At 40.3% G+C, this 15,510-nt stretch overlaps 1 protein-coding gene across 1 annotated transcript in view; it reads left to right on the forward strand.

Moving 5' to 3' along the window:
• The first annotated feature begins 3,709 nt into the window (after nucleotides 1-3,709).
• The window catches only part of ARHGAP42 (Rho GTPase activating protein 42), a 145,789-nt gene continuing 133,988 nt past the window's right edge, over nucleotides 3,710-15,510 (forward strand). Inside the window, exon 1 of the mRNA XM_050333943.1 lies at nucleotides 3,710-4,180. Within this exon, the coding sequence (XP_050189900.1) occupies nucleotides 4,027-4,180 (154 nt within the window). The 5' untranslated portion in view covers nucleotides 3,710-4,026. The remainder of the gene's footprint in view (nucleotides 4,181-15,510) is intronic.

A 15,510-nucleotide genomic window follows, 5' to 3' on the forward strand; every position in this document is an offset into this window, starting at 1 on the left:
ATACTCTGTAAATAATTGCTTGAGTGGGGTTTTCTATGCTATTAATATTTTCTGTACTATATAGGTACAGAGCTAATTTTTACCCTTGAGCAGTTCAAGTGGACTTATAAGTATCAGTGTCCTTGCATTTTTCCATGTAATCCTTCAGTGTCTCAAGGGAAAGCTGCAATTTTCAGAAGACAGAGCAATGCCACACAGCTCTATAAGTAATTTTCCCATAATTGTGTACATCGAGGCAGAAGAAATAACAGGGAAGTTGGCAGAGTCTCTATTCTAAAATATTCCCCAGTAGATAAGAGGCAGTCACGGTCCTTGTCTGCATTAACTGCTAAATTAACAGCATTTAAAAGAGCAGGATAGAGCCATAAACGTTGGGGACTGCATATACAGTCATTTCCTCACAGTACGGGTAGGGATGTGCAGCAGTAAGCAGTACCGATACCCACCTCTCCTTTCCTCTTCTCCGGTGACCTCGATAATAGGACCATGATAGAAATACACTTCAGGCATCCTCTAGAGTCAGACCAGGGCCATTGATTGGAAATTATACTTCAGTGTTTACATTTAAGATGAAGGAGAAATCCACAATAATTGATCTGACCTCATTAGCATGTAAGATTTTAGAATAAGCTTAGAATAACAAACACAGAAGTTAATGACACTGGACAAAGCTCCAAGCTCCACAGCGTTCAGAAAAAAGTGTTTCACTTTTCATTCATCTCTTCACAGCTAGTAATAAGATCAGGCTAACTTATCTACCAGAGTCTTCTACCTGAGGAACTGGTGCTTCTACCTACTTAGGGTTCTAATGGAGTTGCATTTCAATATGGTTCACCTTCTTCTAGCATACTATTAATTTCCAAGAAAGATACTATTTTGGAAAGTCTAGGCTTCTCCCCAGTTTCTCCCATCTTTTGAAGTTCTGCAAGCTACTGCTAGGGTCATGTACTAGAATCTTCTCAGGGAAAGAAAAGAAAAAAGAACCCAAATATGGTTCCTTTCTGCTCACTATAAAGGTTAGGTCTTTTACACTTCCCACACGTCTTCACATACCTTGTCTTCTTTAGTTAGCAACAAACTACAAAGTTCCACCTAACTCCAACACAAAACACGCACTACAATTTATCTTTCCATCAAGACTTGTTTTGTTGGTTAACATCTCTGCAGGTGCGCCAAATCCCTCATTTACCAGATCCTCCTCCAGATGCAGCCATAAATGCCCATTAAGTTCATAGGCTAAGTATAAAATTTTTCTCTGCCAGTAGAAGATAATGAAGTGTTGGGTGCTCATTGATCACATATTGCTTCATGAAGCAAAGACAATTCTCAACAAATCTATTTCCTTAAAAAGAAAGGCTTTTGTTGGGAAAAGGGAATAGCAGTGAATACATGTGAACTAGTAGAATTTTTACATGATCTTTGATGTATGTATGCAGGGAAGTTCAATTCTCAGTTCAGCTGAGAAAGATGTGGATTATTCTGAGAAACATGGAACCGGTTAAATGGATAATGGTAAGTTACTTGGAGGGAGTATGTTATTAGTATTGGTCTCATTAATAGTTCCATTCATGATCTTGATACCAAAAGCAGCAATGTGGTTACAGAACTTCTGAGGATGAAAATATTATATAGTAAGAAATGAGTCATCCTGATTACCAGAATAATTTCTTTGAACTAAAATGCTACGTACATGTTTTTGCGACCAACAGATATTTCTGCTTTAACTTTGGTATCCGCTGGTTGAACACAGAGGAAAAGAAAGATCTAAGTGACAAAAATAATGTTGCTGTGATATAGAAAAATACAGCCTTCATCAAAGGCATTTAGTGCAGTAACATAGTCATTAATCTGACTGAAAGAGGTCTCACAAGTAATTTCAATAAACTGCAATCAAGTAAGATGAAATCAAACTCAGACATATAGACAAGAACTATGAGAATAAAGAAGGGAACTAGTATTTGATTTTATGACAGAAAGCTTTGATTTATTTTAGGTATTGTATGGAAGACTTACAGATGACATTATTGCATTCTAGAACTACATCAAAGAGTAAATGTGGTAGAGGACAAAGAATCTTTGCTGTTACAGATGGCACTGAAGAAAGAACAAGTGTGCCTAAAATGACTCTGTGAATATATGTAGACCGAAAAATAGGTTTTTAATAATCAGAAAAAATATCTATTTGGAACATCCTCCCAGTAGTTCAACTGGATTTTAAATCAAGTTTATTAATTTACAAGTAATATTACATACTACTGCCTGAAAAAGCAAGGAAATAAACAGTCCTTTCCAGACTCATTCTTTCTGTTATTAGAAAAATGATTTGTCTCAGGGAACATGTTAATGAGCAGAGTTTAGCAATCACTATGAATTAAAAGAGACTTCAATGGGTCTATAAGGATCAGCATTGACAGCTAACTCAGAAACTGTCCTGAGCAAGTCTCAGCCTTGTAAAAACTGAGAATTATTTTTTTTTCACTTCAGCAAATTCTGCAGGCCATCTTATTAGAACCTGCAGTGTCTTTTCTGCATTTTTGACACTCACAAAAATTTATTGTGAACACAAAGAAGCGAGTATTGATGAACAGATAAGAAGTGTGAAAAGTGCAGGAGTTTTGAGCCTTCCTCCACTTTCACATTAAACAGTGCAAATATGGAGACTGTGAATGATTTGGTAGGAACGTGCGCGTGGCTAACAGAAGGAAGTATCACCATCTTCTTGAAAACTATTTTTGGCAACTGGTGGGCTGTCTTGAAGTACAATTACTTTTATGGCCGTGTCTTGATAGCTGTTTCCAATGGAGTTATTTCTGACTTGAAGGTGTGTTTACAGAGACTCTCCTCAAACCCGTGTATACATTTGTATACATACTTGCATACTGACACAGTGTCTGGATAAACCACTTCAGATAAACATACAAGAATCAGCCCAAGTGCTTCTGTTTACTAAGATAAGCCCACTCACATACTTGTGAAAAACCAACTTTGCTGCAGCAACCGCGCTTGCAGTTTCCTGATGCCCCTCTTCAGGATGGATTTGGCTCGAGTTGTATCCACTTCACAGCAACCAAACGCCAAGGCAGCACACGGATGTTCCTATCTCTTGTATTTCTTTAGTCTCTGCCTCCCTCCTCCTCCCTTTACGCACGGCTGCTCTCTTCTCAACCTGACCCCTCCCGCGGAGCCCTGTCCTGTCCCACGCCGAGCAGGCACACCGGGCAGGCTGACCAGGGCCGCGCTGGGGTGCAGGGAACATCTCCCATCCAGAGCAGGCCCGCTCGGGCTGGCTGCCTCCGGCCGCAGCTCCCGCTGTTCCTCCAGCTGAGGCAGGAGACACCGGGCTGGCAGCTGTCCTGCCCGAGCACCGCGGGCTGCTCCCCCCGGCATCACCCCCGGACATAAACCGGCCTCCTCCAAGCGCACCCTTCCAAAACGCCCGTGATCCTCCTTGCCCCGGTGGTGGATCCTCCTTCCCGCCTTCCTCTGGATCTCCCAAAGGCCCCGGCAAAGGAGGCGGCGAGCGCCGGCTCTCAGCGGTCCGTGCGGCCGCTCCGGCTCACGCAGAGCCCGAGCAGTGCGAAGCGCGGCCGCTCCGCCGCTGGAGGGCAGAGCGCGGAGGGGGCGGTGGCGAGCGAGGGGCGGGCGCCGCCGGGCCGCGTTCCCGGCGTGTGAGCATGCCGCGCCGGGAGGAGGAGGAGGAGGAGGAGGGCGTCCTCGGCCGGGACGGGGGAGGTTCGCACTGGAGTTAGTGCCGGGCAAGGAGGAAGAGGGATCGCTGCCGGAAGCGGCGGAGCGGCGGCGGCGCTGGGAGCCTGCGGTGCCCCGCGGGCAGCGATGTAGCTGGGTGACAGCGGCCGGAGCCGCCGCCTGCGCTGCCAGCGGGCCGGTGCTGCGGGTCGGGAGCCTCTCCAGGGAGGCGGCAGTCGCGGCTCGCCTCTGCCCCCCTTTCCCCTGTGCTCTCGGCGCGGCCCTCTCGCCCTCCCTCTCTCCGTCGCCGGCCGGGGGGCTGCGGCCGCCGCCGCTGCCATGGGGCTGCCCACGCTGGAATTCAGCGACTCCTACTTGGACAGCCCGGATTTCAGAGAGCGCCTCAAGTGTCACGAGATCGAGCTGGAGAGGACGAACAAGTTTATCAAGGAGCTGATTAAGGACGGCAGCCTGCTCATCGGGGCCCTGCGAAGTGAGTCGGGCGGCGGGGCCGGGGGCGGCCGGCAGGGGAGGGGGCTTCTTTTGTTTGAATGGGCGCCGGGCGCGGGCTCCCCTGCCGGCAGCCGCCGAAAGGCGCCTCCTCAACTTTCTCCCCCGCTGCCTCCCTTCCTCCCCCGTGCCTCTGTGCCGTGCCTCGCCTCGCCTGCGGCGGGGCCGGGTGGGTGTCCCGGGGGAGCGGGGGCGGCGCGGAGCCCTGCCCCGGCCCGGGGGCCCGGCCGCGCCCGCCCCGGAGGGGGCCGCGGGCAGCGCGAGGGCGCCGCCGCCGCCGGGGCGCGGACCGGAGGGGTAGTCCCGCCCGGCGACGGGGGCACAGCCCAGGTTCGGGGCTGCGGGCTTAGAGTAGCAGAATCAGAGAATCCTTAGGGTATTTAACGATTCTGCGATTTTGACTCTATGCGCTGTGCCCGGAGCCGCGGCGTAGATCCTGTACGGTACGGACCAGGCGTGTAGTGTTACCGGGGGTCTCGTTTTGGGACGCTGATTAGGTGTCTTTAGATGACGAAGACGTCCGTAATAAATGGGCAAAGCAAGAGACAAGTGAATTTATAGGAAGATAATTTATATATCTCGCCTTGCCATACTCTCGCGTCTTCATGTAGTATATTAACTTTTTCAAAAGGTATCTTCAAAAGGTTCTGAGAGCAGAGATAAACATGAGCAGTGTTGTGCTTTTAAAGGTCTGTGAGTTGACCAGTGACAGCTTTCTGGGTTGTGAAAGCGGCAGTCATGCTCTGAAGCGCATAAAGTGAAAGCTGGGAATTGCCAGGAGCATCACTAGGTTTACCCTCTTATGTAATTCCTTGCCACTTTTTGTCTTCAAGTCACTTTGGATCTCTCTCACCTGTTGCCCAAAGTTTTCCTTCAGGTTGAGCAGAGAACGAATTTACAACATCTCATGCTGCAATGTGAGATGTTCAAAGAAAAGAATCACTGTAATCCTTAAAAATATCTGCCACATTGACATGGTATGCTAGTTTTTGTATGGTGAAGAGTAGCAGTATTGCTTGTTATGTGGGCAGGAACAGGTGTTGCTGAGCTCCCGGCTCATAAGAAACCTAACTGATGCTAACTCAAAGTTTAAACCCAAAATTTGTCTCAGTACTTGAGAGGTAAAAATTGTAAGAATTTTATTTGTCCAATAGGTGGATTGAATTGTGCTTGTCCCTGCATAGCATGCTTATAGTCAGTTTATAGAATTGCATTTACATAAAGTAGCTATTGTCTTTTTGAGACTTTTTTTATATGTGTGCATGTATTTCTGGACACATCTCCTTTTTAATGAGTACCTGGGTACAAATCTAGCATTTCATATGAATTTATATTAAATTTACTCTATCCATGCCCACCACATGTGTGATGAGATTACACAGAAGTAGTGCTTGTATATATATATATATATATATATATATATATATATATATATATGTGTGTGTGTGTGTGTATGTGTATGTGTATATATACATATGTATTTATAAACTCAATGGTGTGATTTTCTTCCCAGGCAAAAGTTTGAGTTGTAGTTGTATTTAAGTCTTTCTGTTTGCTAAAAAACTTTCTTCATGTAACAGGAAGTCTGAGATTGTGTTAAGGAGTAAAAAGTTCCTATTTCAAACCTGTAAGATGGTGTACACAAACAGTAATGACAGATCAGAATACTACACGGGTACTTTTTTGATCTGGACTTGCACTAGAAATTGGCAGCTTTTTGTTTCAAATCAAATATGAAGAAATATAACTTTCTTCTTAAGCTGTCTGAAGACAGACTGAGAGAGTTGGGGCTGTAGGGCCTTGAGAAGTAAAGGCTTCAGGGAGAGCTTCCTTCAGCTTCACAGTAACTAAAGAGTGGCATACAAGAGGGCTGGAGAGGGACTTTTTACAAGGGTATGCAGTGAACAGGACAAGGGAGAAGGGTTTAAATTGAAAGTGTATGAGTTTAGATTGGATACTGGGAGGAAAATCTTCACTGGGAGGGTGGTGAGGCTCTGGAACAGGCTGTCCAGAGAAGTTGTGGATGCCTCATCCCTGGAAGTGTTCAAGACCAGGTTGGATGGGGCTTTGAGCAACCTGGTCTAGTGGAAGGTGTGCCTGCCCATGGCAGGGGGGTTGGAATGAGATGATCTTTAAGGTATCCATTCCAACCTGAATTCTATGATTGCCTAAGACGGACTGCTGTAAAAGGAATATTGCTCTTGAGAAGTAATTTAAACCTTGATTTGGTGTGAGTAATACCATTATTTTTGCAGAGAATACTTGTGAGTCCTTGCTAGATTAAGAGCAATATTTCTATCTTGAGTAATGACAACTTGTAAGTTCTTCCAGTTTTTGAAACTTTTACTTCAAATGTGTTTGACATAATGCTTATTGTATCCTATATGCAGCTCTAGTGTGTTGTGTTATAGTATCTTTTAACCTTAGGAAAATAAAGTCTGCTCTGGTATAGTAAGAAATCTTTCTCCCTTTGTTCATTTCAAAACCTTTAGTTTCATGACTGTGCCTTCCACAGAACACTGCCTTAGTTCCTGTGTTAGGACAGCTGAGGAAATGTCTAGATTTTCCTCAACAAAGTAGAAGTCCTGGGCTTATTCTGTGCAGACTCTGTTGTAGATGCTTCAAGTAGCACTGTTGCAGGTTCCCTGAAGCACAGAACTTTTGAATTGTTTAAGCAAACTAGCTACTCCTACTCACCTTCAAAATCAGTGGAGTGTAAAATACTCGTGCAAGGCCTTTTTTTTTTTAATTCTTTAATTGTTTTTGAATATCAAACTGTGAATAGTTGAGTTCAGTGATAACTCTTAGGATTTGATTTTTGAATATTTAATAACCTATAAACCCTAGAGAAAAACATGCATTATTTACCATGCCATATCTCTTTAGGTGATCTGGAATTTTTATTTACATATCATTTTGTAGGATCATTTCTCTTGGGTTAAAATGATCCGGACTGTGCTGAAGAGCTTCAGTGGAGATGAGTTTTGGAACACATCATCCCTGACCATGTTTAGAGAAGAGACAATGAAACAGACATAATGCAGTTAGAAAAGACTATAAACTCAAAATTGGCTAAATGTAAGTTTCTTTACATGAAGTATGTGTATGATTTTTCAGGTAGAATTGAACTTATGTATTACAAATGTTACAAAATATTAATATTTGCACAATCAAGTATCAAAGAAGTTACTGTAACAATGTAATGTTTATAAATATCTGATAAGAGATTCCATGTAAATTAAAGGTAGAACAAATACATTTAATGCAGTATGCAAATATTTTTCATTTTCTTTGGAGTGGTCCCAAGATAAAGTCAGTGATTTGGATGTGATTTTACTACATTAATTCTGGAGAGTGCTGGTTTCCCAAGTAATCTGCAGAATTGTAATACCATGTTCCATGAAACAGAAGCTATTGTGAATGCAGTGAGAACTGATAAAGGTAGGATTGATATCAAATCCTCAGCAGCCTTTTCCTACCGTCTTTTGCACTGTTTCCTTCTCTTTCTAAGTAAATAAGACTCTGGGAGTACCCCAGAACAACACAGGTTACATGGTCCAGTTTAGTTGGGTGTTACCATCACATCAGAGCAATGAGGCTGGTGAAGGGACTCGACCACAAGTCCTGTGAGGAGAGGCTGAGGGAGCTGGAGTTGTTTAGCCTGGAGAAGAGGAGGCTCAGAGGAGACCTCATCACTCTCTACAATTACCTGAAAGGAGGTTATAGCCAGGTGGGTGTCGGTCTCTTCTCCCAGGCAATCAGCAGTAGGACAAGAGGGCACGGGCTTAAGCTCTGTCAAGGGATTTTTAGGCTGGATATTAGGAAGAAACTTTTTACAGAGAGAGTAATCAGACATGGAAATGGGCTGCCCAGGGAGGTGGTGGATTCTCCATCTTTGAAGTTTTTTAGTATGAGACTGGATGTGGCATTTAGTGCTGTGATCTAGTAACCACAGCACTGTTGGGTCAAGGGTTGGGCTTGATGATCTCAGAGGTCTTTTCCAACCTGATTGATTCTATGATCTGTATGGCCCTAGTACCTACTTCAGCCTTGTCCTACAGTTAGTATTTATAGCAAGAGAGTACACTTCCTTTTTCACATCAGCTGAGGTACTAAACACATTACTATCTCTTGGAAGGCTTAATTTATGCATATAGTAGATGCTCCTATTATATTAAAAAGTTACCTTTTGACAGACATTTAACCCTGTTAGTAGGCACAATTAAGATGAGGCAAATAGTTTACTCTAGTGCACCTGGAGGAGAGTTTCTTCATTGTTAACTTAGGAATTAGGGGGAAAAATGCTATTTAGGAAAAATGTTTTCCTGTTGCAACTGGCCTTTTTGATTATTAGGTAACTGTTGATTTCATAACTCTTCAGTCACCTAATTTAATAGATCTTTCAGGTGCATGTTTAAAATCTATATGCTTAAACGCTTCATGTAGTAGGTCCAGCTGTAGATGGACTCGTAAGGCAGATTGAATTTTTTCCTTCTTATTGATTCCAGCCTGTTTTGAATTAAAACATCGAGTCTATTTTTTCCTGTACTTTTTGCCAGTCATGTACCTTGTAATTTCTTTGTAGCTTTCTTCTGTAAAAGCAATTTAGTCCAGGGTGCTGTCATATAGATTATATAGGAAATTCCACTGTAGAATTACTTGAATACTTTTAACTTCCATAATAGGCCTACTGAAAGTTAAACAATCCAAAGAAGTGACATACATCTTCTACAGGTGATCTCATAGCTCACTGTGTGCAGAAGGCTTCATTTTCTTCCTCCGATTTTTGAGGTCTTCTCCATCTTAGGGCCTATCAAATTCACATATTCAAAGATGGGAACTACATAACTTTTGGTTTAAGTGGTTGAAAGTTCCATGGATTTACAGCTGTTGTAAGTAATACTATACCTTTTAAAGTGTTTTAATATGATGCAAACAGTAATGAGAGCTGTGGTGTGATATAAATAAGATTTAGCAGATATCTTTTGGAATTTGTAATTAGGTAGCAATCATTAGTAGTATTTTAATACTTGACACGTGGAGAAACAAAGAAACAGACACTAATTAGAAATACAGTCTTTTGCAGGGGGTGTGAGGGGATATTTTTTACCTGGGTTTTATAGAAATTTCACCCAAAAAAGACTGTCCTAAAGTGTCTGGCATACAGTTTTTAGGGATTGTTCTCTCCTCTCATAAGCCTAATTATGAAAATGCAGTGATGAACCTGTTTATACATATGGAAATGTTGGGGGTTAGTTGTCCGGGAAAAAAAAAGACAAAATTACACATAAGAACCTACGATCTTTTTGTCTGTTTTGGGGAATTTATTTTCATGTAAAAAATCCTCCACAAAACAGCAACCCTTTCTAACTTTCCAGAGAGATGCATTTTCCCAGATATCTTTGCTTCACATATTTTCATGAGATTTTATCTTTGCAATGTCTTTTCCAGATTCTAAGTCGACCAGGACTGAGTTAATTGAACAGCAACTGCTGAAGTTTGATAGCAATCATTCTCTTTTATTAATGTAGACGTAGCTTATATTTCTTGGTCCCTAAATATGATTCCCTTACCAATTAAATAAAAAAGTTTCCCCCTTTTTATGGCCATATGTAAAGGTGTGATGGTAACACCTAGCTAAACTGGACCATATAACCTGTGTTGTTCTGGGGTACTCCCAGAGTCTTATTTACTTAAAAAGAGAAGGAAACAGTGCAAAAGACAGTAGGAAAAGGCTGCTGAGGATTTGATATCAATCCTACCTTTATCACTTCTCACTGCATTCACAATAGCCAACAGCTGCTTCATGGGGCACGTGTATGGCCATCATGCCTACTTCAGCCCTGCCTACTTGTATTTAGAGGGAGAGAGTATGTCTTCTTTTTTCCCCACTAAAAGGAAGTTGAAACATAGTAATTGGCATTAGTTTTTCAAAGTTATCTGTTCTGTTACTTCTGTTAGGCATTTATAGGGCCCTGTGCAACCTCTGTTGGTGTCTGCGTTATCTATGGATTGTGGACGTAACTTTCAAAAACAATTCCAGCAGTATTCTGCCTTTCATGCAAAGATACCAACAGTAAGCTGGTTCTTGGCCAGAGAAGAATCTTAATTGCTTCCTCTAGTGCTTAAAGCAACTGCAGTCTGTATCATATTATCTTTAGCCAAATATGTATGAAGTAAGCAAATGCCAGTAGGTAGTGGACTGTTACATTATTTTCTGGCCATCACATGATGTTTTATTTTGAACCAGTATTCCCTGCAAGTGAATTTTCATACTGTCAGTAATGACTATTGTGTTAACAAAGTCCTTGAATGACTCAAGATGGGTGTTCTTGGGCCTTAATATTGAAACAGGTATTCTTTAGAGAAATTTTATAAATGGATTACATCAGGCTACCAAAGGAGTGGGCTTCGGTTTCAAATGCCTTATGAAATAACATTTCTGCTTTAAAAAAATATTGTGGATTTTTTTTTTTTTACATTAGAATTTTTAAACTGATTTCTGTAAAAGGTCAAATTTAATCTTTTGCTTAATGGGCCAGTTGGCTTGTTGTCTACTATGTGCTTCATTTGCTATGAATAAGATAAATGAATTCTATTAATAAGAAACCAGCTGCTTCATGAATATTGTCTTTACTACGTTGGAAAATATGATGCTGTGGTCACTGAACTTGTACAGATCTCTTGGGTTTTCGTGGGCAGAAGTGCTACAGCAATTTGCAGTTTCCTGTAATAGTAAATAACTTTTGTATTCATCCTCTGCAAAAATTACAGAGGACAATGCAGTCCTTCTTTCTACTGAATGATAAGTAAAACAGCACTAGGTATTTGCCTTTCTGTTTTTTTCGTATATTCTCAAAACTAATTATAAATAAATTGGGAATTTAGGAGAATTTGGTATCATGGATTTCCTTTATTAAATCCAGTCTCCTGCTAGTATTACATCATGTAATGCCTACTTGTCAAGCTCTGTTTTAAAAACAATTTTTATCCTTACTATTTCTGCTAAAAGGCCATTCCAGAACCTTGTTATCCAAGAGCTGGGTAACTTATTAAAAATAAATTTAAACTGGAAATTCAGACTTGCTTATGCTCATTTTCCTTTCACTCAACATTTCTGCACTGTTGTTGATTTGGATTTGCTTGGTGAATAATCACATCCTTTTGCTAGACTGAACAAACTGTTCTCATTTTTTCTTCTAATAGTTTCTCTGGTTTCTTGGTCATTTTAGTAGCTCTTTTTAAAGCCTTTTTGAATTCACTTTTAAGTGTTCAAGAGCTTAGAAGTAAAAGGAGGGTAACCAAAAGTAGCATAATATTCTTCACAAGTTTGATCATTCCTCATGGTATTCTGTGAGAACATCAACCATTAAATGAAATCAATGTTTATGGTCTTCTTTTGACTATGTGGTGCTATGGATTCCTCAAGTGTATAATTAAAGGTGAAAAAGTCTCAGGATCTTGTAGGCAGTAGCAATGAAGTGAATATTAAACTGAAGAAAAATAACTTGACCTTCTTCCATATTAATATGGAATTGAAGTACTGTGGGGAATTAATATAACCTCCCATTGGCACCCTGTGAAGTGCAAATAACTTTCATTAGAAAGATATATTTCACAGCATGTTATGAGCTCCAGGCTGTGCTACCGTATAGTTTTTCAGATTATTTAGAAGTTATCAGTTTAAATCACTTCCCTCTCCTGAGTTATGCAACTTGTATTTCACAGGACACAAAAGCTTAAACATGTTGCTGCACTGGTGTTTTACCTAATATAGTTCAGTATGGGAAAACAGTATGGAAATGGCTTAAGAAGTCTTACCTTCTTTTAGCTCAATATTCAAAGCACAATACAAGGTGCTGCAATGCCTGGGCCATATCTTTCATTCTGCTATTGATGCTACTTGATATTTTGAGGTTGTTTAAAGAAGAGAGGTTTTTATGTCAGATGTGGATTGAAGTGTCTGTTTGCAAAGGTACTCTTGCTCTCTGAAAGATTATGTCAATGGAAGTAGGTATCACCAACAGGATTATTTTCCATCTTTAAGGAGCCTTTAAGTCAAATAAACATCATGAAAAATAAAACAGGTAACAATAAGGAGAATCAATTTGTGATTTTTGCCAAGAAAGGTTGGACCAGATGATTCTTGAGGCCCTTTCAACGTGGTATTCTATGAATCTGTGGTTTGATCCCATAGAACTATCTGTGTCTGACATGAGGTCAGCTTCTGGTGTCTTCTCAGAGAAGCCACCTCTACAGCCCTCCTCCTCCTCTACCAAAACCTTGCAATGTAAACCCAATATAGCTCTTCTCCAAGTACTTCCACTGCTTCTGTCTTTGGAAGAGAACCCTTTTGGTTCCTCTTCTAATAATCAGTTGCCATCCAAGTATTTGATGACTGCTTAAAAATTGTGTTGTTGTTTTGATGCAGCCAAGTGAATTTATAAAAAGAAAAGAACAGGGAAATGAATTATTTAAAAGCTGGGAAGGGTTTTAGTTCTTTTATGGTACATCCTAGATGAGGTGGTCATTCAACTGACCAGTTTAGACTTCTGTTAAAGATACAGTTTTTTTATGATGACCTCATCCTACTGCTTTCTGCAAAAAAATACTTGGGCAAGAATCTGGTTGCTTCTAGAAAATTATCAAGTAAAAAAATCATCTTCACACTTCTTCCCCAGGTCCTCACCCTTGCCACTGTCTCACCACCATGCAAAAAGAGCAGAAATCCTCAATAAAAGCAGTATATGGGATAGGTTTCATAGTAAAGACATTGCCTTTTGAGTCAACTGAATTCTTTGTTTACAAATTGAAAGTTGAAGAAAGGATAACTGGATATATTTTTTTTTTTCTGCTGTAATAATTTGATTCATTTCAAGTGGCCAAATGTCAGTGTAAGTATTTTTGGATTAGTTAGTAAAAGTTGCAGTTCTTAAAAGAGCAGGTCATATTTAAATGAAGCCCAGAGAGATTTATAATGTTGTGATGGTGTGTGTTGGTGTTCCAAAGCCGTCCTAGATTACCACTGCCGTCATGGCCTTAGGAACATTGGGACCATTGCCATTAGTAAAGTTTACATTCCTCTTTAAGTCCATTCTGTTCATCTTCTCACCCTTTTCTGTCTTACCTTGTTTGCCTTTAACTTTTGTTTACAAATGATGATGAGGAATAGAGGTAGGGAGTACACAAGAACTCGGCTTCCTTGGGATTTACTATTTGTATAAGCTGTTATTTTAAATCCATGAATATTGTAGAGGAGTGATTTTCCTCTAAGGCTAAAATTACTTATAAGTTGCAGAAAGCATGCAGGAGAAACTTACTGCTTTGAAAAAGATTGCTCTGAGCCTGAGGTTATCTATTAAAGAAATTGTTCCCTTGAACCTTCTCATGTCTAGAACTATCAGTTCCATTAAAACAAGCGGTACATTGAAGAAATACCTTTCTGTTGCCCCTCTTGTTAATCACTAGTTAGCCTACATATACAGGGAAGCTAGAGAGCTATGTAACTTACCTGCTGGGAAACCTTTACAATAATTAGGACTTGAGCTTTACCATAGGAGAGGTAAAATTCCCTTGTTCTGAGGAAAAGCAGAAATTACGAGAACACTTGAGAAACTGCTACTGCTAAAATCAACGTGTATGTGTAAAAATACATTCATAAGGTATTGACAAATATCTTACTTTCTAGGTAAATATAAATTATTTATAAAATATTTTATCTCTAGGATAAAAAGGCCAGACCCCACTTGGGGCCTGCCTCTTCTCCTACGTGGCTACTAATTTCATCTTTGCAACAGGCTTCTCTTCAATTTTCTTAAATATGTAGTTGGCAGAGGCATCACTAAAACTTTTGATGGGCCTTTTCTCTAGAAATCCACCTGGACAAAACCATCCTCAACCCCAGGGGCTGGCTGGTGGGCAAACCCATGACAATCATGAATGCCTGAGGAGATGTTTTTTGGCTCATAAATCTCCGTTTAGGAATTACTGACTGGTTGTATTGTAGAGATAGATTTTAGAGTGTGTTACCTTAATTTGATACATTTGTTGATGTAACTCAATACAACTGAACTAGCAATGAAGTACATGCACTTCAGCTTCTCAACATAGTTTATTCTTGACAATGGCCAGTTCTTCTCTTTAGTTTTTAGAGGGAATTCTGTTGCTTCTGTTTTTTTGTTTTTAAAAAGTATGGTGAGACTTCTGTGTTGGAAAACATGCTTCTCTTTTTTGAGAGTTGAAAATTGTTGCAATCATTCTTTATTGTACTTGCATAATCTATTTGGGGACATTTTCAACAAGTCAAGAGAGAGCAAATGTGGCATGCCTGTGGGGTGGTTAACACTGACTATGGAAAGTAGTTGGTTGGTGGAGGAGAAAAATGAGTACATTTAATAAGGTGAACATGGGCTTGCAACCTGACAGCTGTCAGAAATGTATGATCTTTGCAAATATAATTTGAAGGGGTTTGTGGATATTTTTTGTGTTTATAGGTGTTGAGTCTGGTCCTGCTGCATGTTTTCAGGAGAATGCTGAAAAATTGTGAAGGGACAAAGAAAACCCTTTGAACATTTTAAGAGGATATGACAATGCCCCAGCTCCTTGAAAACCATAAACACAAATATGGGGTTTTATACCACTGCTTAATCAGAAGAGAAAGTTAAAAATTTATTTATATCACAGGAAAAAATATTGATGGAAAGTTTCTCTAAGAGACCAAAGTATATGAAGATTCAAGTGTTGGCAGAAGCTGTACAAATTAGGATTAGAAATCTGCAACTGCAAAGTTAGTAAAATACTTTCTTAAGACTAGCAAGTCTTAAGACTTCTTAAGAAAGTAATGGATTTTTCACTGCTGGAAACACTTAAATTGTTTGGATTGTTTTTTCACCCTAAGATGCGGTCAGGTTCACTTATACCTTTTGGACTTGAAGTATTAAGTCCTGAAACTCCTGTTCAGGGTAGCAGTTGTTGACTGCAGTGCTTTTTTCTTGCCTTAAAAAGAAATGTTGTCAGTCTACTTTCAAGTCTTCCGTTTACATTACTTGAATGTACACCTGTAAGTGAAACTTTGGAATCTGGGAAGAGTACATCCCTAAGATGTTTTACAGTTTAATGTTTTTCATGTTTAAAAAACCTTCAAGCGAGGCCATAGACAGTTCCTTCTGGTATCTTCCTTAGTTTGGTATCATCATTGTGATTTGAAATGGAGTCTCTATCCTGTAATAACAGTCTTGATTGCAATGTTTCAGGGTTTTTGTTTGCTTGTTTGTTTGTTTTTTTCTTTTCCCCTTGTTAGTTTTGAGTACTAGA

Source organism: Myiozetetes cayanensis, unplaced genomic scaffold, assembly GCF_022539395.1.
Source record: "Myiozetetes cayanensis isolate MyiCay16 unplaced genomic scaffold, myiCay2020 scf5-8, whole genome shotgun sequence".
Taxonomy (NCBI): Eukaryota; Metazoa; Chordata; class Aves; order Passeriformes; family Tyrannidae; genus Myiozetetes; species Myiozetetes cayanensis.